This window comes from Bombus huntii, chromosome 15 (genome assembly GCF_024542735.1).
Source record: "Bombus huntii isolate Logan2020A chromosome 15, iyBomHunt1.1, whole genome shotgun sequence".
Lineage (NCBI taxonomy): Eukaryota > Metazoa > Arthropoda > Insecta > Hymenoptera > Apidae > Bombus > Bombus huntii.
In genome coordinates this window covers 4,635,089-4,661,255 of record NC_066252.1, presented here as the reverse complement: position 1 = coordinate 4,661,255, position 26,167 = coordinate 4,635,089, and the positions used below count along the sequence as shown (strand labels likewise).

The following is a 26,167-nucleotide window of genomic DNA, read 5'->3' as shown; positions in this document are numbered from 1 at the left end:
TATCTAATACCATAGTTAATAAACACGTGAAGGTTAGATTACACAAATGAAAGCCTACACCGCATCTTCCCTATCGAAGGCCATTAAGACGAAATGTGCATTTATCACCTTTTGCAGAGTGATTCTCTCGTTAATTGACTCACAGGCTATAGAAATACATTCCAAGATTTGGTTTCCATTATCGTGATGTCTGACTAAGACACTAGCTAGATTGTCTTATTCTATCGTGCACTTCTTTTCTTTCTTCTTCCTTATTTCATTCAATTTGTCGTTGTTGAACAAACGATTACGATATTAATTGGCAACACACTTTCAAGCCCCTTTTGTAAAGAATACATTTTCTGAGTTGACTTTCATTATTTTGCTATCTAAGGCACTGGGCAACTAGATTGTCTTATTTTACTTGACTACCCTTTGTTTCTCTGGACTGTCTTATTCTACTTTACTCTACCTCCTTTCTACTTTACTCTCTCTTCTTTTTATTTCATTGAATTTGTTGTTACTTTAAACAAACAGTTACGTTATTACTGAACAGTGTTTAATAGATATACAATTACATCCACACGCTTTTTACAATTTCTCATACGAGATCATAAAGATATAAGACACACGAATCGGATCATAAAACATCGCGTGACAAAGAAACCACGCCGAATATCGGCTTCAAATCTTTACCATTCGTATACCAAATCTAACCATCTCTCCTACAGTCGATTAATCGTTGATTCTTTCCTTCCCCTCGGATTTCTCTCATTTCTAATCAACTATTCCTAAAAATGTCAAACGGAACCCACAATTCTTCCATTCTTTTGATTTATTTCTGGAGTCGGTGTTTCCCCAGCTTTCTAACTACCAATCCTACCCTCGTTCAAAGAACATGGCGAGGAAGTTTCGATCCATCGATCCGTTTTCACCAAGAATGCCTATATGTTCGAGTAAAATCCCTAATAGTTGGACGAGAGTATCGCTTTATCGAGTAACGTTCGGTTCAATATATTGTGATATCTCGAATGTGCTATCTCTTTCGCGGAATCCCGTCATTCCACACGATTAATTCGTGTTCAGATGTCGTACAGCAACAACTGACAGGGAGCTAGCCAAGAAACTATATCGCATTAAAGTTTCCACCGAACGAAGTTAAAGTTTCCATATAGCCGGGATTAATTATTACCAAACCACATCTCCGACGAGTAACGAATCGCAGCACCATGTGGTTGGAATTCCTAAGTTAGGATCATTGAAACCATATAATATACAGGGCGGTTGGTAACTGGTGGTACAAGCGGAAAGGGGGTGATTCTACGCGAAAAAAGAAGTCGAAAATATAGAATAAAAATTTTTTTTATTTTATTTTCTTTTTTTTTTTTTAATTTTTCCATCGAGACAACGATCTACAGTGAAATCCGTTATAACGTACCGCATGCGTACCGAGCGAAAATTCAAAGTCGATTTTCTCGAAAACAAAGCCTCAAATGAAAAATTTTTATTCTATATTTTCGACTTCTTTTTTCGCGTAGAATCACCCCCTTTCCGCTTGTACTACCAGTTACCAACCACCCTGTATATAGAGTTGCTTTCGACGCTCCTTCGAGCTGATTTAAGCCGCCACTTTCTCTCTATCCGTCTATACAGCGCATGCTTTTGAAGATGGCTACTATGAGTGTTTCTCTATCAGGAGCTATTTATGCGAGGTGTGTCACCTTCTAATTTTCATGTGGTGAAAATAGTTTAATTAAAGGATAATCGTGTTTTTATCTTTCCATGGAAATAAGAAGATTGGTAAATATCTTTGATATAGAAAGACAGAAGACTTTTTAAGTAACTGGAACTAATATAATTGAAAAACTTTCGTAAAAATGAAAGCTTGAAATTAATTGGTCGTCATGACATGATAAAAAAATAAAATAAATTTTATAAATTAGAAGCCATTTCGTTATTGTATTTAGCACAAAAATATAATATTTTTTGTTAGAATTTAATCTTGGGATTAAGATTAATAATCTGTGGAAAACACAATGTTTGTGTTTGAAATAATATAATGTGATATTTATTAAACAATTGTTACACGAATTATAAATGTGCGTTCTGGAATGTAGACAGTTGGCTAGTTATTCACAGACTAACTGGCTTAGTGACCCATGCCCCTTGAAAAGGTTTAGAGCCCCACTCTCTATGCAGTAATGAGTGTGACCTGTGTGGGTGTCTGTGTGGCGTCACATGTGGCACAGAACCTTCTAGTAGCTTCTCGACGTGCCCATCTAGAATGTTCCATCCATATCCTCACGTTTCTTCCGGCGTTTTTTGAAAAAGCATGCACGTGCTAACTGCCGTGGTGCATCTCACGAACGCACGCTAGTGGGGATGGCGCTGGGCAACGAACGGAAGAATCCGTACGATCAATCACCTTATCTGCATGCGATTGATATCGTTGTATTCCAACATTTTTAAAAATAGTCTGACTAATATATAAATAACTAGTGAATTGTCAATTAAGTAATAGTATTAGTTGTCAAATTACAGGACAAGAGGACCTATTTATTTAATTTGTTAAAAGTATTTGATAAATCGAGTTACAATTTGACGCAAATATGATTTTGTCCAATTTAGCAAATTCGATTTCATCGTTGGTTCCATTCCATTATTTATGAAAAATATTTGCACCGTAGATGACATTTGCAATTTTAGAGCCAGTAAATTTTGTCGGAATATAATATCGATTTTGTTAGAAGTTACTTCGTGTTACATATTATATTCTTCTACGTGAAATTTGAAAACCAAATGATACCTAATACGATACTTAATTAGGTTGTTTAATATATCCATATTATAATTATATTCAAGTTATTGATTACATTAAAACGTTAATATGAGTTACCTCTAGGGCATTGGTGTACACATTCCCCAATGCATTTGAATTTGCATTGTCTACCATAATTACGCAATTTCGGTCGAAATGTTTGCAGTTAGCGCGATGACTAATAAGCACGATTGCATCGTTAGGGTTGTAGCGCGATTTTACTGTCGAAATCCATTTTTCTTCGTGACCAATTAATTATTTGGTTAATTAATACAAACGGCACAAATTATTGACATGAGAAAAACTAAACCAATGAACATATTAGTTTTATATATATTCTCTTAATTTACTGTATAATCCTTATTTCATCGCTCGGTTCATATATTGCCTACCCCATATCTAATATACACAAGCCAATGCTAACATTCCACGCCCAACATTCCCTATCTCACACCACTCTTCTATTTCTTACGTTCCTTATTTTATTTCTCAAATCTTGCATTCTCTACCGCACAATTAATATACGCAAACGAATACTAACATTTTGAATCTAATATTCTCTACCCCATAACAGTATTCCATCCCTTACCATTCGCCATCCTTTGTGAAAACTATATCCTACAAGTAAATTATTCCATTGTTCTTATCAAATTATTTAGTTTTACACATAGCAAGTAAAAATCTGCCTGCAGCCGAAAATTCCGAAAATTCTATAATTAATTACAGGTTCGTCCGCCACTGATTTTTACAGAGAATATTTCGATGAAAAATTCAGTACACGCGTAATCCCATTGGAATTTCGATGCAGATTACGCGGACAATTCACGCAGGCACATTTGTCGAGTGTCAGGATAATGTAACATCGTTTCACGTTGCTCGGTGCGACAGGTACAATAACGTCTCGTCGGAAGAGCGTCTGTCACCTTCGCGTTAGTATTTCGCTTCGTGTTTCGCTGATATAATAATGGCCTGGCCGTTATTAAATAACAGCTACTCGTTCCTGGAGAACGTTCTAAATATTAACGGTTCTCTCTCTGCGTTGAAACGCGACACGGTTTGCCTTGAAATTAGCCAGTCGAGAAGAACGAACCAGAGCAAATAATTTTCAGTGAAATAATCGACAAAGAGAAACACACACACACGGTCTGTCTACTAGTCGTGGTTATTTCATTGACAATGAGAATATCAGCGAAATGGTGTCTCATTTTGGTAGGTACTAAATTGAAATCAAGGTAGAGAACATTGAACAGCTCGTACCGGTACAATAGCTGATGTACTAGGATCGAGAGAAACACAACCGAGCAGCAGTGGACCATGACGTATTTGCCGCAGGCATACAGTAACCAAATATGCCTCCTGAGACATGCTACACAGCAAACACGTATCCCACGTTCTATTCTCTCCCCTTGCAAAAAGCAGCTGCCGTGCATGCAGACTGCAAAAACCATTGTGCAAAGAACCGGGCTTGTTTTCCCGATGATCCGCAGCACTTTTACCTTCCACACGCTTGTGGCCACTTCGTGGTTCCGATAGCTCGATTTTGTGCTCGAAGGTTGAACAACTATGACTGATCTATTATCTACGTAGATCAATCTACAAGCATTAGGCCATTTACTTGGTACATTTATTAGAAAACTCGAAAAAAATTGCTTTTGATTTAATGTACTAAATTGTAAGATACATATAATGTCAATGAAATAAGTGGAAAATGGAGGTAGTGCAATGGAAAAAAATTGCAGTGGAGTGGAATTGAAGAAAGATATTTTTATCGTTAGCTTAAATATAGAAAATTAATTTTCCTAAGGCCACGTGCATTATTTCAATCGTAAAAAGATAATACATCCTCAATTTATCTAATAAACTATTCTAAGTTTGGTTACTAATTTCTAGAGTTAAAATTGCGTAAAATATATTGTCTTTGCTTTCTATCTTCCTTTTCCCTTTTTAATAGCAAACGTTTGTCCATCGGGCACAATAGTGCCCTCGCTGGTCCGCGAAGTACAGTTGACTTTGGAAGAACGTGAACGCGATGAACACGCTGCTGGACGTCCGTAAACAACCCTTTTCATTGAAATTCATGCACGACGTTCACAGAGTATTCATCGCTCGTTTTACTCTTCTGTTCTCTCTCATTTTTTCAAGCGCCACAAAAAATTTCCGCGAAGGAGAAGGGCGAATAAAAGGGGTGTAGACGAGCGGACGTTCTCCTTGTTTTTTTTTTCCTTTTTTTCCTATTTTTTTCATATACCCGGCTACCGAACACACCGATCCCAACGGAGGAAAGTTGCTACAGCATAAAAGTTCGCCAGAAATTAAATTACCGGACATTCTGGACGCCTGATTTATTATTTTTCCCGGATAACATCTCGGCCGATGTTTGGCCGCGTCGGCTGGGAATTCAACGCCCCCTCGAGCCATCCTCTTTTTCGCGCGCGCCATCAGAAATCCAGCCAGGTGAAATACTGCCAAGGGTAGAGTGGCCGAATTAAAAATGAAATTAATTAAAAGGCTGCGAACGACGGGTATTTGTCTCCGTCCCTCGGAAATACCAGCGTGAGACGCGACGTTCTTGATTGGATGCAACGAATTCCAGGGGTATTGCGAGTACAACGGCATAGAATTTTGTCCGTTAATTCATTCGCGACAGATTAACAGCGAACGAAATTGATTTACACTCGAACTTTCGTGATATATGTACATATATATACATAAATCGGTCAATAAGAAAGTTATCTCCTCTCTCCACCTTTTATTCTAAAAGAGATATGGTGGATTGAGAGTCATTGTGGTTCATGTACGGTCGTGGACAGAAATAAATTGACAGAATAATGGGAACAGGTATCAATGAAGTTTCGTTAAACATACAGTTACTTCGTACACAGAAATATAAACATAAATAAAAATTATTTACTAAGTACTTTATAATGATCTATAAGGATATATGATAAATAAAGTTATATAACAGATCCACTCGTATTAAGTTGATTAAACTTCGTTGATATCTATTTTCATTGTCTACACATTTATTTTTGTCCGCTAGCGTATGCTTACGTATCCTTATGTGCCTAAGTATTTTACGGACGAAATATTATAGTCGATCAAAGATCAAGAACTGGCAAATTGTAACGATTAATCGTCCACTGAAACTCGTTACAGAAGAGGACTATGACGCGTTCTGTCTATCGTACATGTTCACGTACCGCGACTTTGAGAAGGGAACTTTGGGCTTGGCATGGACTGGAGATCTGAAAAATGCTGGCGGAGTTTGCGAGAAAAACGGGGTAAGTTCTGTTCCAAATGTAACGAAACTAATTCGACCGTGCCACGTCTAAAATAACATCGTTCCGCGGCGCATTCACGATACTCAGACAATTACCTCGAGAACTAACGCTATTTCGTCTTGCAGCACTACAGGGGTAGCATGAAATCGTTGAACACCGGTATAATCACCCTCCTGAACTACGGCAAACACGTACCACCGACGGTTTCTCACGTCACCCTCGCACACGAGATCGGTCACAACTTCGGATCCCCTGTAAGTTCAACGGCGCATCGAGGTTGCATGCTGTCGACGCGTACGGCGAATACATTTGAAAAGTTTCGAGGGTTGTTTCGGAGACACCACCCCGTCGAAGCAATCGTGATCTATGTTACGATTGTTCTAATGTTTCTTTTTTTTTCCTTCTCTTATTTCTTTCCGAATCAAGGAATAGTACGAATAGTAAAATTGCATTTCTTTGATACAAAAGCAGAGGGGTAAGTTTCCATCTAAAGAAGGTGTTTGTGGAAAAAATCCTGAAGCCATATCCTGAATAATTAAGCGCTGAATTGTTTGAAAACTTGCCGTTGGAATTTTACGCGTGGAATAGTGCGGATTCAAGTTATTTCAAGAACGTTTACACACGTGTTTCTTGCTTGTGCCTATAAAATATGAAGAATTTAGAAAATTTGAAATATAAAAAATATTTAGTTGGAATAGTTAATTACATAGGAAAATTGGAGACTGAAAATTCGAAAGTTCGGAGATTGGAATATTCGAAAATTAGAAAACTTTAACATTTAAAGTCCCAACAACTTCTACATATGTACCCGCGTGTTTATTCCCCAGACTTCGTCGGAGCTTTGTTCTCGCTGGACGTTAACACGAGGAAAGAGCCATTTGATAGCCCATTACGATCGAAACTGTTTCCGCGAGAAAGGTCCAATTATTTAATTCGCGTGGCTACAGTTGCTGGGTGATTCAAAGGGTAAAGGCACGTCAACGTCGGAGTTAATTACAACTCCTTTCTCAAAGTTGGCTCCGTTCACTGTATTATACATGATGAATGATAATACAAAGTCGTTGTCTAACGTTTGATCTTTCTGTTAACGCGACAAGCACGATCCGGACGAGTGTTCGCCCGGAGGAGAAGACGGAAATTTCATAATGTTTGCTAGAGCTACCAGCGGGGACAAACGAAATAACAATCGCTTCAGTCCGTGCAGCTTGGTCTCCATAAATCCCGTTTTAAATGCCAAGGCCCGTTCGTCCAAGGGATGCTTCGCCGGTGAGTAGAGAGAAGCTTTCGGAATTTTAATTAGATTCCGAAAGGGGTCAACGTCTGGCCTGCTTCCAGTCATCACAGCCCTGACCTCTTCCGTGCCCCCCTCGATGGTCTCTGTACACGGTCGTTACCTGAATTATTTATACAATCGCTGGTAAAGCTGCTTACAGGCCCCTTTGCTAATTACTTGTTAACGTATTTCCTGTTGAATCTCTGCACCGCGATAGTGAGAGAACATTTAAACTGGAGAAACTTAAGCATTGTTTAGCTCTTGCATTTAATGTAAGAAATTGTTGCTGTTGAGAAATGTAAATTACAAAATAACAGACTTGGTGAAGGAAAATCAAACCTGGTTATCGCAGAATGCAGTTAGATACGCATTCTCCTATTCCGCATTTTCACTTTCACCTTTTCAAACGCAGCGACGCACTTATCAGTCAAAAAGACAATCAGTAAGAAAATTAAATAATCTCCAGCATATCACAATCAACCAGTAAGAGCTGAATCAAATTTGTTTAAAACCGCGTATATCAAATATTAAAATATTTACAGGATGTCAGATTCAAACAAGATTCTTTCAACATCTCAAACGTTCAAACAGATTCTCACAAGATATACACACACGGCAGATTCGAAATCACACTCAAGCATACTACATCACTTATCATTTATGACACAAAATCGCGCTGTACATAGTTTAGAAATAAGAATACTAAGGAAACGCATACATTTTGTTCACGAAACTCTCCTGTTTTTTAAGTCAAATTCAATTTCGTAATTGTGCTGCAACAATTACATACAAGAAGACATAACGAGAGGAAAAAGAGCATGATGCTCTTTGACCTACTTATATATAATGCTAATACCATCGTACAACAACATAAAAACGAAAAAAAAAAAAACAAAGAGGGAACCTATCGGTGTTGCTACGGTATATCGATCGACCTACGGTCTAACTGCAACTCAATTGCAATTCTAATAGCAGGCTCTACATGGTCCGCGTGAAACTCGTTTTGGACAACGAGCATCAACCGCGCGAACGTACTAGCAAACGTGCGACAAGTCGGCCAAACAAGAAACAAATACGATTCGTTAATTGTTCATAACATAAAGATCCGCGTGACCGTTTTAAATCGATGGAAAAACTCGTTCGAGTATTGCGAAACACAGCTACTTTTATAATACACATGAGACAGCGTGGAAACGAAGGGAAATAAAAAGTAAAATATTATCATGGTATATACAGTAGCTCACGAAAGTGTTTGAACATCTGCCATAGAACATTTTTATAAATATATTTACTCTGCATATTGTATGAAATTTTTTGAAATTTCATTAACATTGTAATGAGACAGGATCCTCGTAAAATTCAAAAATGTATATAACAGTTGCGAGATATTTATTACAAACATACACTTAATAAAAAGTTAATATACAGCATGAGTATCAGTTTAGAACATATATGTAATTAGTGCCGTCGCTAAATTATTATTTGTGCTATTCTTTTACGATAAAGGTACTTACGGGTAGTAAGCGATTCGTTTTTTGAGAATCGAACATTAATCATATATTTGATTAATGAAATTGTAAAACTTACAAAAAACGGAGTTAATTATTTTCACTTCTTCAAAGGTTTAATGATTCAAACACTTTGTTGATTTTTATTAGGTATATGCTCGGGAACAAATATCTTGTAATTTCTATATACATCTTCAGATTGGTTTCAAATTTGACCAATTTCAGTTCAAGATCTTTTATATGACACCCATAATATATTCGCAAGAAATATTATTATAGCTAGATTATTCTCATTTCGATTCAAAACGATTTCGAATATTTTACATGTGTAAGATAGAGGTTCGATTAAGTAGAGGTTCAATTAAATCACTGACAAATTATGTTTCTGTGATTCTTCTATTTATAATAGAAAGGAAGTAACATGCGAAAAATTTAGGAAAATTCCCGCCGACTTCTGTAAAAACAGAGCTGTCCGAGCATCACTCGACGCGGCGTGCAATTGATTACATTACACAGTCACGGTCGACTTGTTGAGCTTCATTAAATCGAGGATTTCATTAAGCTCACAGCAAATCAGGCTAACATTTATTCCATCTACTTTGCCTCCACTTGCGGCTCATTCTTCGTTCGTTTAAAATCAAAACGATACGATGTTCTCTTGAAACTCTGTTAAAAAAGTTAACTGATCATTTTCTAAGTTTAATTAACAATTAAGAGAATAGATCTAATTGATCCAATTGATCTAATAATCCTACAGATATAACTGTTTCTCCTTTCTCTCTTTATCTATTAATTTTTTACATTTCGCTCAAATAAAGATTGGTGAAAAATGAGATTATAGTAGTAGCTAAAGTCTACAGTGTTAAATGATCTATTTTCAACATAGGGAAAAAACAAGGTTAGGTTTTAGGGAAAAAACAATTGACCAGAAGTCACTTGATCGATAATTGACATACTCCACAGATGATTCGTTGATCGTAACATTCATCCTAAAGGAAATTATAATTTAATCAAAGTTTGTATTTAATCAAATAGTTTACAAGTTTAGTGTACAGGTGCAAAGATTGTAATTTTAAATTATAGGTGAACTTTCCATTATATTGATCATTTTTTTCAAATTAGCCAGTCATTCGTTTATCTGGTCAATAGTTTGATCCTACGAGGACTAGTTAACTGAAATTTGAGAAAATGTTATGGCAAAGCATATGGAGAATCATGTTGATCGAACTGAAATGGAAAATCGATGATTCCTCAGAGCCCCAAAATGCCATCTGCGGGAACGGCGTTGTGGAGGATGGCGAAGAGTGTGATTGCGGATGGGAGGAGGACTGCAACGACCCCTGTTGCCACCCTCAACGGCTTCATCATGCCCTTCACGAGGTACCTTGTCGTCTTGCCGATGGTGCAGTATGCAGTCCCAGTCAGGTAAGTGGCAGTTTTCCTTCATTTGCTCAATGTCCAAATACGTTCGTTTCCCCAATGCATCGTGATTAAGTCTAACGTTCCTCCTACAACGTGATTTGTTCCCATTCGACGTAACATCCTTGCTTGTTGATCGTACCATAGAGAATTCTATAGAAATAACAGTATCGATCGACTACAAAATATCGGATTAATCCATTAAGAATTAAGCAGTGCACAATTTGTCATGATGTTGTAAGTACCTTAATTTCTTTTATAAAATTATAGAATCTAGGTAGAAGAAATATTAGAAATATTAGAAGAAATAGTACGAAAATATGAAGCAAATTTTGGAAATTCCCTTTCATAGCCACAATGTTAACTGACAGAATTAGCTAATGTAAATTGATCGAAAGATTAATAGGTTAAATTTTTCAGTAGTTAAATTATGGAGTAAGTTTTCATTTGGAAAATGGCCAGAATTGATTTAGAACAAGTGACAGTTAGGTTGAACGAGTGCGCAAAGTACAGGAGCAAACTTAAAGTTAAAATTGCATTTTTGAAGAGAAAGATGTCAAATTCTTGCTTACATTTGCGTTGAAATATTAAAACGCTACGGCAACGGCGGAAGCTGCGAGTTTTCTAAGGTCTCCGAGGAGAGATATTTTTACAGACGTTGCAAATACGGTCTTTTAGCAGCGAGTTCCTTTGAAAATTTCGACAGAGACTCATTTTCATTTTCTACGAAAGCTACACGCTGAATATGTTATGAATTTCTATTGAATATCTTGAAAGCGTAATGTAGGAAACGAAATGCGAACGTGCAATGCCGACTTTCCCTGTGAGACGCGAACCAGTTTTTCCAGGAGACGTTCGTCATCGATTTACTTTCATTACCTCGAAAACGAACGCTTTTATAATTTTCTACTGTTTAGCGATTGGTCAAATTCAATATACTTTAACAACTATTCTTACATAAGTTCCATTTTTCGTAACATTCGATAGTAATCGAGCGATTGGTATATTCGTAAGAGATTATGTAGAGTGTTATAAACTATGTTACACACAATTATGTGTAATATACACTCCAATCTTGCTCCAGTTTTATGCCTTCACCGGGAGGAGAAAAAACATCTAAACAACATATATCCAAGAAACAATTTTTTTGATAAAAAATATACTTTGTTTTCATATTTGTTATAGACAATGTTGATTGTTCTTTTTTTGTTGATTATTGTAATTATTTATCGCTGATAGAACAAAAATAAATCCAAAGAATTTAAACTAGATAGGTGAGGAGGCCATTTTATTGATCTGCCTCGTTCTATCCATCTCTCTTGATATTTTACTCAAAATTTTACAAAATACACATAACTTTGTATTGTAATTATTATAAAAATTATTAACAATACCATTACAAACTGCATGGTTAAAAAAGTATACAAATTTATTCGAATACACCAAAATACGCGAGTAATACTTATTAAAACTACTAAGAGTTTAAACAATTGTTGTTGCAAAACTAGCAAAGATATTTCAATCCTGTTTGAGACATCAGAAAGAGCTGATAAAGCTTCCGCTGTAAAATGCTTTCCGTTTCACTCCAGTGCGACTTTGCGTTGTTGAAATATCGTCGTATGAAGAGAATCGAATTTTTCGATGATTCTCTATTTCTGTTTCTCTCGTACGCTCGCACGTCTCACGTATCTCATTCACGAAGTAACAATTTCATGTTGGATGGTGGGTACAGTTTGATTTAAATATCACACCCGTGTCAATTTTGATACAAAATTTGATATAATATCGAAAGATCGTTTTTGTAAACTATGTTGGTCAAACATATTTTGCTCCTTTCAATGAGTACCGTAAACTGTTAAACTTTCAGAAAGTTTAACACCCTCGACTCCGATATCATCACGACTGATAAATAAGAAAAACTTCGATTTAGAAGCAACCACTTCTTCCTGACCTCTTAATTATCCACGGCGAAAGCCATCATTTTTCTCCGAGGTAACCTACATCATTTTTCCCCCTGTGTCCGACAGAAGCCTGTAATGGATGATTCTCGAAATAAAATAGAAGCTGAACGCGTTCGTTCTCAATCCTCTTACGTGTAACGTCGCTAATTAATAACGAGGCACGAGGCACGTTACGCGACAGGCTATGCGGTACGGACGTATCGATGTTTATTAATGATACACTAAAGCCGTAATTAAACGCGAAACGTGCCGTTACACGCGTCTCGTCCCCGCGCACGAACCTCCAACTCCACGTTAATCCAACCAATGCCGATCGTTTGTTCCAACGAACCGAGCAACTTGGATCCTCTATACCAGGCATGCGTTGGGTGATTAAACGGTGAGCCAACGATAATGAGTACAGGAAATCCGGCGCATTCGAAATCGAGACGGTCATAATTTATGCAACCATGAAGTTCGACGTTCCTTCGGGGGTTTCGGGCGGTCCCACGCACAAAATCGACCCTGCGGGTCGAAGCTAGCAGCGAAACACGAAGCTAGATATTGTTACTTACCCACGATCATTTTGTCAGATTTCGTGGACGAACTTCGGGATATGAAATTACGAGAGAATGCAGGAAATTAATGGGAAGTTAATGGAAGTTGATAAAATTAGGGGCCATGGATATTTGTCCACTTATAATCTATGTATATTAACATATTAAGGGTGAAACAGTGAAACGATTCGTAAAAGTTGTAGAAACTTAACATTACTGCAAGATGCAAACTAAGTAAGTTATTGTTTTATGAAGGTAAGAAAAATTATTAGAATAATCTATTATATATAGAGATGCATTACAGAACAGAAAGTAGCATAGAACAAAGGAGCATAAAGAATGTAATAATAAAAACTATTAACTATATAATATCAACAAATTTTAACGATTCAAAAACCGACGGAAATATCAAAGGACAAAGAACATAACAAAAGAAGTCGACAAAGAAGTATAAAAATGTAACGATAAAAAATATAGTCAAACAGTAAGAACAAAAAATTTCAACAATCTAAATGCCATTACGTGTCTAAAAAAAAATCTGTTCAACCACTTAAGACCAAAGAAAGTAACACGAGGAACAAAAGAGAAAGGAACTAGTCAAAAGATTGAGTATATATACCGACCGATAAAACCAACACAATACTGGCTGTGAATACAAGGCCATTTTCCAGGAGTACAGCGAGAACGAGCACTTTTCTAGATGACGGCGGGTCGTGTTGGAAACTACAATCTCGTACATGTACGATTCTTCGCGCTCGAAGAAACTTACTGATCACGGACGGTCATAAGAGAGAGAGCTCGCGAAGTTAGAGAAAGTAAGAGAGAAGAGAATTAGTTTCCAGGTATGTTCCAAGTCTCTGGATCCCCCCTGGTTTCCGGATATGCTCGGCGTTATTGTTGACAAGGTGCAAATACACACTGATGATGAGGTTTAATTTTCAATGTTGGTCGACCCTATCGTCCGAACGTCGTCGTAGATGACGATGATGGCGATGGCGTCACCCTGGCGAACACTAGCGCATTCACCGCCGTGCTCGTAGTATCCCGGAAAACGGGACTAATTAATCAAACTGAAATCGAGGAGGCTGCTATCGGCTAGGAAGCCTCGGCGAAACACGAATGGGAAACTCTCCGCGAACCAAAAACAATTAATCTTGTTATATTGTACGAGAGGAAACGTTTGATTCCAGAGTTAGTAGATCGTTCTTTCGAAATTTCGTGGATGAACATCGATATCGGTTCGCTTCCCTCGCTCCTCCTTTTTATTTTTTTCTTTCTTTTTTTCATCCGCTTGATGGTACTTTTTCCTTCTTTGTTTCCTCCGCGGTACGTTGCCTACGTACTAATTAATGCACGAACTTGCAAAGTCCGAAATGCTGGTAACGAGGTTTTCAATGCTGAAAAATAATTACAATGGCATTGTTCGACCGACTTGGCAATTGCCGCGTTTTATCGCCTCTTTTTCATGCCCCTCGCTACTAATTATGCGCGTAGAGACCGTGAATAGACTGTAATTTTAAAATACTTCGTTTCTGATGTATTCACCCCTGTTCCTGTTCCACTGGCTCGGCATTATGTCCCGAGAATCGACTGCGGGCCTGTCCCGTGATTCTTCCCGGACAATCGAGTGCAATTACTCGCGGATTTTTATAAGCTATAGCTACTAAAAAAGGCACTATGGCCCCTAAACTGGTGCTGCGCGGAGATTGTTTTTATCGCGATAGCATCACGCCTCGCGTTCGCGATGGTTTCTGGCGGCAGCCATAGCCTGTGATAAGCCAAAGAAACAGGACAAACCGAGAAGAACGATCGCGATCGGTGCCACCACCGAGGTGACATAGGCGTGACTGAAAAGTAAAAAGAGCAGAAGCGTAAACCGGTGAAAAAAAGAAATAGCAAAACATCCGTGCAAGCAACGTTCGCGGAAGTCGATGCATTAGGTGCATCACGGGAGAAAAGTGCCGGATGCAAAACACGTAGATTCGCAAAGCGTGAAGACGTAGACGAATGGACGACGTCTTTCCCCGTTCCTCGGTCAGGTTGAACGACGAGGACGATAAACAAGAGGCAAAGAGGTGGAAAAAGGATGAAGCAAGGTGCTGGAAGAACCAAGCAAACTGTGGACATTAAGCGTAAGAGCTGCGAGGTTGGCAGCAGGGGTGGAATAAGAATGGTGAAGAAAAAATTGAGAAAGATAACGAAGGAGGTGCAGGGTCGAGACTGATGAGAGAACGAGTGGAGCGGAGGGTGAGAAAAAGTGCTGGAAACGAGCTGCTAGCGAGGAAAGAAAACAGGGGACGGAACAAGAAGAAAGATAAATAGTGGAGGCAAAGGAAAACAACCAGGTACTAGAAAGATAAAGCAGAAGGAGCATGTTTGCGGGGATGGAAACACGTACAGCTCGTAAGATGGGAAGGGTACATTATTTTCGATGGCGATTCTAAAGCTCGAAATTATTAATAGCTGGATTAAGATGATCAGTGTTCGTTTTCAGATGTTTTAGACATCTTATTTCGATAAGAAAGAAAGAAGAAAATAAGCTTGCGATCTTTGTTGACCAAAATTATAGCACGATTAGGAAGGCAAAGTATTTTTAGAATATCGGAGCGATAATCGTTAGTCTCTTTAAAGTTTTTAGATAGTTTCATATTCATTTATACTCAAGTTTGAAGGCATTAAAATTAGACCTTTAAAAAATGCTAGCGAATTCTAGTAACAACAGAATAACTTATTATTTCGCAAAATATTTCGAAAGTTTGTGTTCGTCCACAGACGCTTGCAAATGGTCGTCATCGTTGTATATCATAGGGAGAGACAGCGTCGTCGTTATTCTCGAGAGCACTTTAATGAATATACGATGCAAGCGTTGAATGTCGAGAAACGATCTAGCTATCTCGGGAGATTCGATCCTTCAAACGCGGGGTGGTAATGTGACTTCCTTCGGTAAAACGAATCCCCCGCGTTCTATTTTCACGAGACGGGGTTTTGCTGTTGCACACAGCCAAGCAGACACACGTGCATAGCCGCGCTTATATTTGCGTTTCAATCGTAACACCTATACGTGGTTCATTTTCCGAGAGAAGAACATCTCGCGGGATCGCTATCTCTTATCCTTAATGCCATCACAGAAAAAACGCGACACCGTCGAGAATATCGGTGAATATTCACCCCCTCGGCGATCCCTCTGTTTTGCGTCCTTCGCTCGCCAATATTCCGCATTAACTCGCGAGAACGCGAGACAGATCCTATCTTGAGCCCTTTATTCGCGAAAAATGGCAAACGCTTTTTGATTTGCTCCATATAGTTGAATATCGTGGAAAAATCTCCTCGATCGATCGAAGAGTTATTTTAAGACGAACGATATATCGATCCGTTGGGATACCAATTTTTCACGTTAAACGTTTCTTAGAAATGTACGGTGGCTACAAAAAGTATTTGTACACCATTGTACCTATTATAGCATTTATATACTAATTGATTTAGTCGAAGTATATTAAGTTTCACATCATTTGGTAGTACTTTCATATGACTACACCAACCAAAAAAAAAAAAAGCTTTATTGGAAAATAAATGTAACTTTTTGTAACCATTATACGTATCTGTATGAAAGACTCAATTGACATTTGCTGGTTTACAAGTGGGAAATTGTTTCTAAATCTGGGGTTCTCATTTAACATCCTGTGCACAATGCGATTATTTACATGGCAAATATCAAAGGATGAGTGATTTGATCTGGTGACCAAAATGTTTCTATACAGCTATATCGAACCGGATGAATTCCATCAGGGATGATTCGAATAATTCTTCGCTTCGTTAGCCGCAACATTTTGCTACATCCGCAGCGGCAATTACTCGAGGACGAAGTTTCGTGATTTCCCGCCATTGTCGCACCATCCGCCTCCTTCGAGTAAGGAATTCTTGCTATTGAAGTATTGAAATTCGATAAATTGATTCGTTTCAGTCTGTGTTATTACGTCTCGGTTCGCGAAGACCAAGACTCAACGTGAACGTAAGGTTCCAGCCAAGAGGGCTGCTTGATTTTCGTTATTACACGTTCACTATACAGGTTCGTGTAGATCTGTGTATGTGTGTGTGTGTGTATGTGCCAAGTAAATTCGGACTTTACGCCGCAAATAATTTTCTCTTCTAAATTACTTTTGCTTCGTAAATATTCAAACACTATGATTTAGTTTAATAAGAGTGTATGAATCAATAATGAATTATTAATTAAACATGACTACTTTAGAAGCACTATTGTTTGTACAGAACTAATAGATTACATCCAAATTAAATTGCCTAATTAAAATTGCTGGCTGAAAGACGTTTTATTATTTAGTAACCTTAGATTGAAGTAGAATGTACGTCTTAAATCTTCATCAAATAATAAATTTATGTCCTTATCTTTACTCATGTCCCAAATCTAAACTCATATAAGGTCATCATACCAATATTTTATTCACGATAGTCCATAATGAAGATTTGACAATTTCATCTCACTAATCTTCACTTTAATAAGTCGATACGCCCGTAATTTTACAATTAAAATACGTCTCGTGTGGACTAAACAAGTATCTAGATCTCTTTTTAGAATTCTGCTATACTTTCGTACTTTGAATAATTCATTCGAGAATCGTAAATAAAAAATATCGCAGAGAATCCTTATAATACGAATAAAATGAATCATAAACGGTTTAACGCGGGTCTAAGAAAAGTTCGAAGTTAAGTCTTAATCTTTTTAAGCGAACTTTCAGAATCTCTCGTAGGAATCTTGTATCAGTATCGTCTACGAAACTTCGCCGAAGTTATGACACAGCTGATAAGACTAATTAACAGGATGTACGATTACGTAAACATGGACTGAAATAAAGGGAGGGTTGATTAAGCGATCGCCGAGTAGATTTCTCGAGCAATTTAAATTTCAAGGCTTATTCTCAATCTTCTCAAAATTGTAACCCTTATGGGAACGAGGCTCTCTCAGCGTTCGACGATACATCTTATCGCTCGTAATTAAGAATACCCGAGATAGACGCGGGTCTAAATAAAGGGCAAGACTCTTGACGTCGACCGCGCGGTCGAGGCATTAAAGCAATCCTAAATCTTCTTGGGAATTGCAGCTTCGCAGCCGTTTAGAGATAAGTCTTATCCTTCTCTGATTGAAAACGTTAATCGCCAACTTGGAATGAAGCATGCTTTCTCTTGGAGCCTGATATAAAGGCGTGATTAAACGCCGTCGACCCTTAAGGGAAATTGAAAATCTTTTCGAATCTGTAATTGGCGAATCTTCCTCGAATCTTCCGCAATCTTCCCAACATTCTCTTTTTCGTTTTCTCTTCTCCTTCGTATACTCCGCTTCACTTTGATATGCTAAATTACGTAAAGAGGAAATAAATAGGGATAGGGATAATAATAATAATAATAATAATAGTAATAGTAACACGTGAAAACTACAGGGAACAAACATGAGAAATTAAATTTTCTACTTTTACAGGGAAGTAATTTTTAAACTCGTCGTCAGTACGAAAATTGTCTTTCTGCTTGGTCGTAAAGCTAAAAATTCACGATATATCTAAAGATCATCGAAATCAGTAAGGTATAGCTATTCTAAATAATTACCCATAAAAATTTATGTTGAATTTTTTCTATGAACAAGTGGATCCAGAAAGTGACGTGTTATTAGAAGAGACACACAGAGAGAGAGAGAGAGAGAGAGAGAGAGAGCCGCACGCAGGACCGGTTTCCGCTCGACAGTAATATTCTCATAGACTGAATGCACTTTTCCATCGGGTTATTTATTTTTTTGATATATGCACAGATCGAGAATACATCCACTTGCATCAGCATCGAATTCCTTCCGCTGCTTTCCGTGCCAATTCGTTGAACCGGAAAACGTATCAGACCGAGGAACCTTATTTTCCAAGCATCGGCTGCTGGTCCCACGGGTATCCTTCTATCAGATATTCAAACCGTGGATCGTTCTTATCTGCACGTTAAGCGAAAATCATTCGATTCGTTTAAACGTTTCCCCGTTCAGCATCCGACGAACCTCTTTCGTTCATCGATTTAATTAAACCGAAAATTGTCACGCTACGAAATTCCCCGTCTCTATTTCTCTCTTACAGTGTCTTCCGACGCGGACCAGTTCCTCGATACAAGAAGCTAACTTCACTGTAGATTGTAGCAAGAATGTTATTAGACTCGTTTATTGGAATTTCGTGAACCTTCCGCGTGAAGGGAAAGGTGTTGCTAGAATTAGAGTTCCTGCGTATTGAGTTAGAATCCTAAGTGAAATGTACGCATGTTACGTCAGACAGATGACATAGTAATGCTTTGAAAGCAATTTACTCGATACAACGTTTTCTAGGATACGTCTCAATTAACAAATATTGACATTAATTGCCTTGCCATTCTTAATTTCATTAAAAGAAAAGGGTAAAAAATTATTTAATGTTTCCAGCGGTCTTAATTTCTAACTGGATTTTACTGGATTGCAATTTTTTTAAAAACGCGTCGCTATTCAATTTTCTCGCGCGTACATGAGTACTTTGGATGTAATTGCGAGACAGATACAGCAATTTCGCAGATGGAGGGCTCGCAAGTTGCTGGTAAGAACGAGAATCACGACCCTTCTCGCAGACAACGTATTTAATCGCCAAATGCTTTCGTAATATCTTGAAACGCGCAGCTGGAAAATTTCAACAACGGGTCAAAAAGACCTCAACGATTCCAACAGAAGCGATCTTCCTAATATTTATCATTTTCTAGCGAATGATTAAAAACATACATAGCCCTGAAGAATGTAATTCAATGACGTCAAATTAACAGTAGCTGTTTCGCGAAACAACTTCCATTTCAATAAAAATTATTAGAAATATTTCTGAATTTATCGAAGATAAAGATTCGAGTGCCCTTTAACTTTTACCTTACCGTACAGATCGATGGCACGAGATTGTCGAATTATTTGAATATTTATCGTCTAAAGTGGATCACAGTGGAACAGAAAGAAAATCAGGGAGAAAGTTTCTCGAGCGTAAAATCACGGTTTCGCGGACTATTCGCACCCTCGTCTTCCCGAATATTTCTTCGACGTATTTGCACGTATCACCTCGGGACCAACTCTGAAACTTCTGCCCGTTGTTTCCTAAATTTCATAAATATTCATTGTCGCGTGTGTGTTCTGGCAAAAGTGGATTTTCAATACAGCGACACGTATACAATAAATTAATGCATGGAAATTCGAATAACGTTAGAAGAGACGTTCTCATTGTTAAACAAATAAATAGAAAATAAATAGACCGCTAAAATGGAAAAAACCAAAGAGTCGATAGCGTTCTATTCGCGTATTAGCGGTTTTGTAGCCAAACTTCGGGCATATTCTCGATGCACGCATTGATTGCTAATTATTCACCGGTTAATTGCAGTTTATTTGTTAAAATTGGTACATACCACACGTCACTGAGTAATGTAATAGTTATAAGCTTAATCGTGCATTCAAACGTACGAAACAGAGTAGATTTATGAGCTTGTTGCAAATATGAAGCTATAGTAAGCTAATAATAATGAATATTATCGCATTATGGTTAGAATTTGTGATTCGATACGTTACGGGTGAAAATACGCGTTCAGGTATCAGGGATTTTTTCACGTGTCACGAGAATGACATCGTCATACATAGTAACCAACTGTGTTATCAAGGCTCTTTTCATATGAAAAATGGCAATTCAATCCCAGCGGCCATGATAGCGTAATCGATAGGGTGCTTGATTACTGTGAAACCATGGTTCGAGTTCCAACACGGATGGATTTCAAGCGCCAAGTGAATTTTCATTACCTTCGTCGAAAGCGTGTTGTAGACACAGAGCAATGTATGGCGCAATTTAAAAAATTGGAAAAGAAATTTCCAGTATGAAAACAACGGAAAAAGAAGAGATGACAATGAGTTCTGTGTAATTATACAAAATGAATTAAAAATAAAAAAAATTCACGGTCGAAATGGTTACTGGAAATGAATAATCCCACTTCCAAAAAGGGAAAAAAAACAAGAACAAAGAAGTGCAAATTACGGAGAAATAGGAAAAATAAACAAACAAAAAAAAAAAGAAAAAATAGCGGAAATAAGGCGAGAGAGTGGGAGAGAGGCAAAGAGAAAAAAACAGTCTTGATATTGCGTTGCCCCGAATTCTCTGGTGCGCACTACAATGTTGCCCATTGTTCTGTCCAGAAAATCGCTCGAAAAATCGAGATATTGTTCCTGGTCTCGCACAATGCCCCCCGGAGTGGAACGCGTTCCAACGAACCGCGCATTATCATCGACACGCGCGGCGAAATAAATTAACGAGCGACAAAGCGGCAGGGCCCGATAACCCGCGCACGAGTCGCTGAATATCGCTGCGGATCCGTTTAAAAAACAACGTCACGCCGTACGTTGCAGCAGACGGGACGGTGAATCATGAATTTTCGATCGGACAAAGGCACAGCCGACGATCGGCAATTATAAAATTGCCATCACTCGTTAGGAAATTGCTGCTGATAACGCGCGTTTGGTTATCGCTTCCGTTTCGTCGTTCTGCTCCACTTAATCGTACGGATTTTCCACTGTTTCTCAAGTTGTAACGTTATAGAAATTTCCATACGATAGAATTCCTTTCTTATTATTACAATAACGACGGAATGATTGAATACTCATCATTATGGGAAGTGTGTCTCACTTTTTCCATTTTACCGTTTCTTTAACCAAAGTATACAAACTAGACAAATATTCCACGTAACCTTGGGCGCTTCTTTTCTTATTTTAGCCTCAGAAATATTCTTCCCGCGCATTTCTAGCGCTTAAAATGCAGTCATTCGCCATAAACAATCACGCGAAACTTCCACTTCCCGCAATATATCGCACGAAATACCATTCTGCGTTTTCCAAAAACCTTTCTTTCTATGCACTTGGTGTTCCTGGATACACATGGAAAGGACCGTACATGCTAATGCATACTGCTCAGATATAACGTATATACCGTGACGACACGTGTATAGTCTGGCAAAAGGAAACAGAGGAGCTTTCAAGCTACCGAAACTTAGCGTGGACAATACCTGATACAGACCTTGAAAGGTTCACAATGAAAGCGTTCTCCTTTGACACATTCATCGTACAAACAGCTTCGTCATATTTTCAGACGACCTAAAAAACGATCGAGCGCGTACCACGTTTCCAACTGGACACGGTATACACGGCGTCCTACTCTCTTTCTTTTTCGCTGGTTGCTTCCATCTTCCGTTACAGGACAATGTCGTTCATCTCTCGGTGGTTGTTTCCAGGGCCCTTGTTGCACATCCGGCTGTACTCTGCGCAACGGCGATAAGTGCAGGGACGACAACGGTTGCAGGGACGCGAGCTTTTGCGACGGCCGTGGTCCCCAGTGCCCGCCATCCATCAACAAGCCCAACAAGACCATATGCAACGAGGAATTCGTCTGCTACATGGGGGTGAGTCTAGACGTTTCCGTCTGCTCTCTTGTTACGTGCCGCTCCTTTATCTTCTGGTGAATTTCTGTCTCTTTTCGGAACATCTTTATATATATATGAGAGAGATAGAAAATATTCCTATTACAATACTCGTTACGTCATTTAGCGAGTGAAGCAAATCTCTGTGTGACTCCCAATTGTCTAGTTTTGTCTACGAAGATATGAAGTTGCAGAAACAATTTTAATTTCATTATTTATGAGACTCTGATTATAACATAGAATATACGGAACTTTCATTGCTCACGGATCTAACCGAAATAATAATAACAACAACAATTTCAGCAAGTCTCTTTTTAGATTCATCTCATTCCTTCAAAAAGTGTCTTAACATTTACGAACACAGGGATATATAAATTGAAGTTTACAGAGCATGAAAATCCACAATAACTTTGCCTGTCGCACTCTATTGGTGTTGAAACACGTCATGACGCTCAGCTTTATGATCGCAGATGATCAAGCAGCGCGAAACCCAGGCGAAAGCGAAGTGCCGCTATATCGCGAAATACGATCGTGTTTCGTCTAAATTATCCTCGCGACGAAAATGAGTCCGTTGCAGCGGACGATGGTGACCGAAATTACGCGGAAATTTACGATTTCCTAGCGCGAAACTAGCTGCTTGTCTAGTTACTTATTCATTGGAGACTGCTTGCCATTTTCTCGTTCGTAATAGGAACCAGAGGAAGACTACATGGTACACACGATGCTAGAGTTACACAACAGATACTACCAAAAAGAAATCGAACCGTTTTTCGAGACTGATTAAAAATAACACGCGATAGCTTCGTGTAGATGACTTCTCTAAATTTGTATACATTGCCTCGGACTATCGTTACAATGTTCACAAAGCTCGATGAAACCATTCATATTGATGGGTTTAAACAAATCGTCTACGAAACCATTAAATGGTACCTGCTACCAGTACTGTGAAATTAATAACATCATTTTCTCTGTGACAAACAACCATATACAGATGACGTTAAAAAAGCCAGAATCGTGAAAAGGAGCCTGTAGACGTTCTTTGAAACACAATATCTTTGCACCGGTACTTTCCTTTGATAAGATTTGCATTGAAATTTCCATTAGTCGTCGACTTTGGGAGCGCGAGAAAATCCGTGGATCTTCGAAAACCGAAACCAGGAAAACTCTGCTCGCATGTAGGAAGCTTACGATTGGTTCTGTTTCTGGAAAAAGAGGGAAGAATCCACGAGGGAGTGATTTTGAAATGTACGCGTGGCATTTTCTTACGCGTAGCTTCCTCTTTCTCCACGAGCGCGCTTCGAGTCTCGAGGGTAGATTTAAGGCTCCGGCTGCCGTGCGCACGCACACCAGCAATGAAATACCCTTCAGCCCACGGTAGCACATTCATCTGTTAAGAAATCTTGAGACTCATCCCCCGCCCTTGTCGATCGGGTCGGAGTTAAACCGCGTGGAGAATACGAATTAGACTTCGAGTGAATTTTTCATTCTTCCTAATGAAATTAATTTCGGGAGAGAAGAACATCGGAGGGATCGAAATTATTCATCCATCGAAGGTATCGTTCGATGAATGAATATAAATCAAAGATATCAGGAAATCTCGAAATTCATTTGAACATATGGAAGTTAAACTGCGTGGAGAATATAGATCAACTTGCAGGTGAATTTTTTTAACAAAATTACTTCTACGGTGAAGATGTCGAAATAGTTCGAAGTTATCGGAATTATTCATTGATAGCAATCCGTCTTATCTTTCTACATTCATTCGTCGAGACAAAGGTGTGAAGAAATCTCGAGAGTCAGCTAAGAATCAAAATTAAATCCACTGGAGAACATAGATTATCTTGCAAGTTTTTCTAAGAATATTAAGTTCTGCACGTAGAATATCGAAATTATCAATTTTCTTGTGTCCACTCGTCGAAACAAAGCTATCGAGAAATCGTGAAATTTCCTCGATCGAATAGAAATTAAACTGAGTGGAGGATATAAATTAGCCCGCAAGTGAATTTTTCTAAGACAATTAATTTTATGGAGATACATATCGAAAAGATATGAAATGATCGAAATTATCCATGAATTAAAAGCCATTTTCTTCTTCGTACGAGGAAGCGAACAGTGGACAGCGGTGATAACGACGCAAGGTTATTTCCTCTAGTTGTAGGTTCGAGTAGAAACATTCGATTATAGTCAGCCAAGCGGAAAATGCGTTTCAGCCGCACACGTGCAACAGTTCGACGGTACGCATCGGCAGCTACGAATCGATACTCCCGAAATACAGGCTTTCTAATCTGCAAGTACAATAACGAGCGAGAGAGGCCGAGACGGGGGCGGCCGGCTGTCGATTGCAATTTGCTTTGCTGTTTCCGTGCCGCGCTGCCTCTCGCCATTGCTCGACAACGACCGTTCTTACCGTCACGCGACCATCTAAAAAAGACGCAACTTAACCTGCCGAAATAATTGACGGAAAGATGCAAAAAATATCTAAAATTCGACATGATTGAACAAAACGACACGAAAAGGTCGTGTTTTCAAATGAAACAAATAGAATCTAAGTATAAATTTATTTCATCCATTAAACATTACAATAAATACTATACATCGATTGTTTTATGTGTTTTTACGTATTACGTGCGCTCTGTGATATTGAAATTTCTAATTTCCTGTAAATTCATAAATGTCCGTAATCTGCGTATCGTGAAATAATTACCACGCGATTACTACGATATAGTCAACACAATAACGAAAGATAAAGTTAAATTAAACAGTCTATGTATTGTTTCCTTCGCCGTACTATTTCTAGTTTCGAACTAGTCTCATCCCGGCTCGATGCATGTTAATCGATGAATTAATTAGTCTTTTATGCGGACCCACAGACACGTCAACATCAACTTGCGTAACCTATTTGTAATGTATGCTCCCACGCGACGTATCTATTTTTCATCGAGCGAAGGATTTTCTTTTGTTTTGTGCACTCTATTATCGTTGTATTTGTTATATTGCTCTCAAAGGACATAGCTCGTTTATTACACTAAATAAATAAATAAATACAACACGATAAAGCTAAGGCAAACGCGCAACATGGCGAACCACTGTATCGATCACACGCAATCTATTCGAACTCAGCGATCATAACTTGGAAAATTACTTACACGATAGTCCGTTTTGCGGTATAAACCGTCTTCAACGAGCCAAACAACGAAGAAAGGATAAGACGCCGCGCATCGTGTAGATGCGATTCGGAAGAGAACAACGTTCGAGTCGCGAGCTTATCTATCTTCGGTGACCCTGCTGGAAATTACCTCGTATTTAGAGGTTTATGCACGTAGGCTGACACTTTATCGGGCTCTTGCATTGCTTACAGGAATGCACCGGCAGCATTTGCCTGGCTTATGGCTTGGAATCCTGTCAGTGCATCGCAGGGCCCGTGGATCCCCCGACCAAAAGCTGCGAACTCTGTTGTAAATTGCCAGGAGAGGATCAACCGTGCCTGTGAGAGACGATCGTTGTACAATACGCGGTTTTACGCGAATGTTCGTGTCACTCGTTTCACTTCGCTTTAGGGGAAACTACTTTCACCCTCGAAATAATTACCTCCTCTGTGTCTAGAGAATTCCAACTAAAGAGATTTGACCTTGTGATAACTATATTCGATTTTCAGTTCCATTTTGGTACTGTTGGTCGGAGTTGAGCTTTTCCAATACGAAACCTGTGACGATGAACATTCGCAAGAATTTAACTATGTATATACAATACATACAGTGACTACAAAAAGTATTTGCACATATCCTTAGTTTCTAATGGAGGATTTTTTTGCTAGATTCTACTTTATTCTGTTCTGTCTCTAGGTTCTATTTTATTTTCGTGGTAGGAAATTTTTACGGGCATGTAGAAATATTATTCAGT

At 38.5% G+C, this 26,167-nt stretch overlaps 1 protein-coding gene across 2 annotated transcripts in view; it reads left to right on the top strand.

Annotated features, from left to right (window-relative positions):
- LOC126873697 (disintegrin and metalloproteinase domain-containing protein 10-like) overlaps positions 1-26,167 on the top strand; it is a 164,254-nt gene that overhangs the window by 131,022 nt on the left and 7,065 nt on the right. For both annotated transcript variants that reach the window (XM_050634826.1, XM_050634825.1), the window contains 6 exons: positions 5,954-6,078; positions 6,204-6,332; positions 7,176-7,344; positions 10,115-10,284; positions 22,082-22,249; positions 25,626-25,753. In XM_050634826.1, the coding sequence (XP_050490783.1) occupies positions 5,954-6,078; positions 6,204-6,332; positions 7,176-7,344; positions 10,115-10,284; positions 22,082-22,249; positions 25,626-25,753 (889 nt within the window). The remainder of the gene's footprint in view (positions 1-5,953; positions 6,079-6,203; positions 6,333-7,175; positions 7,345-10,114; positions 10,285-22,081; positions 22,250-25,625; positions 25,754-26,167) is intronic.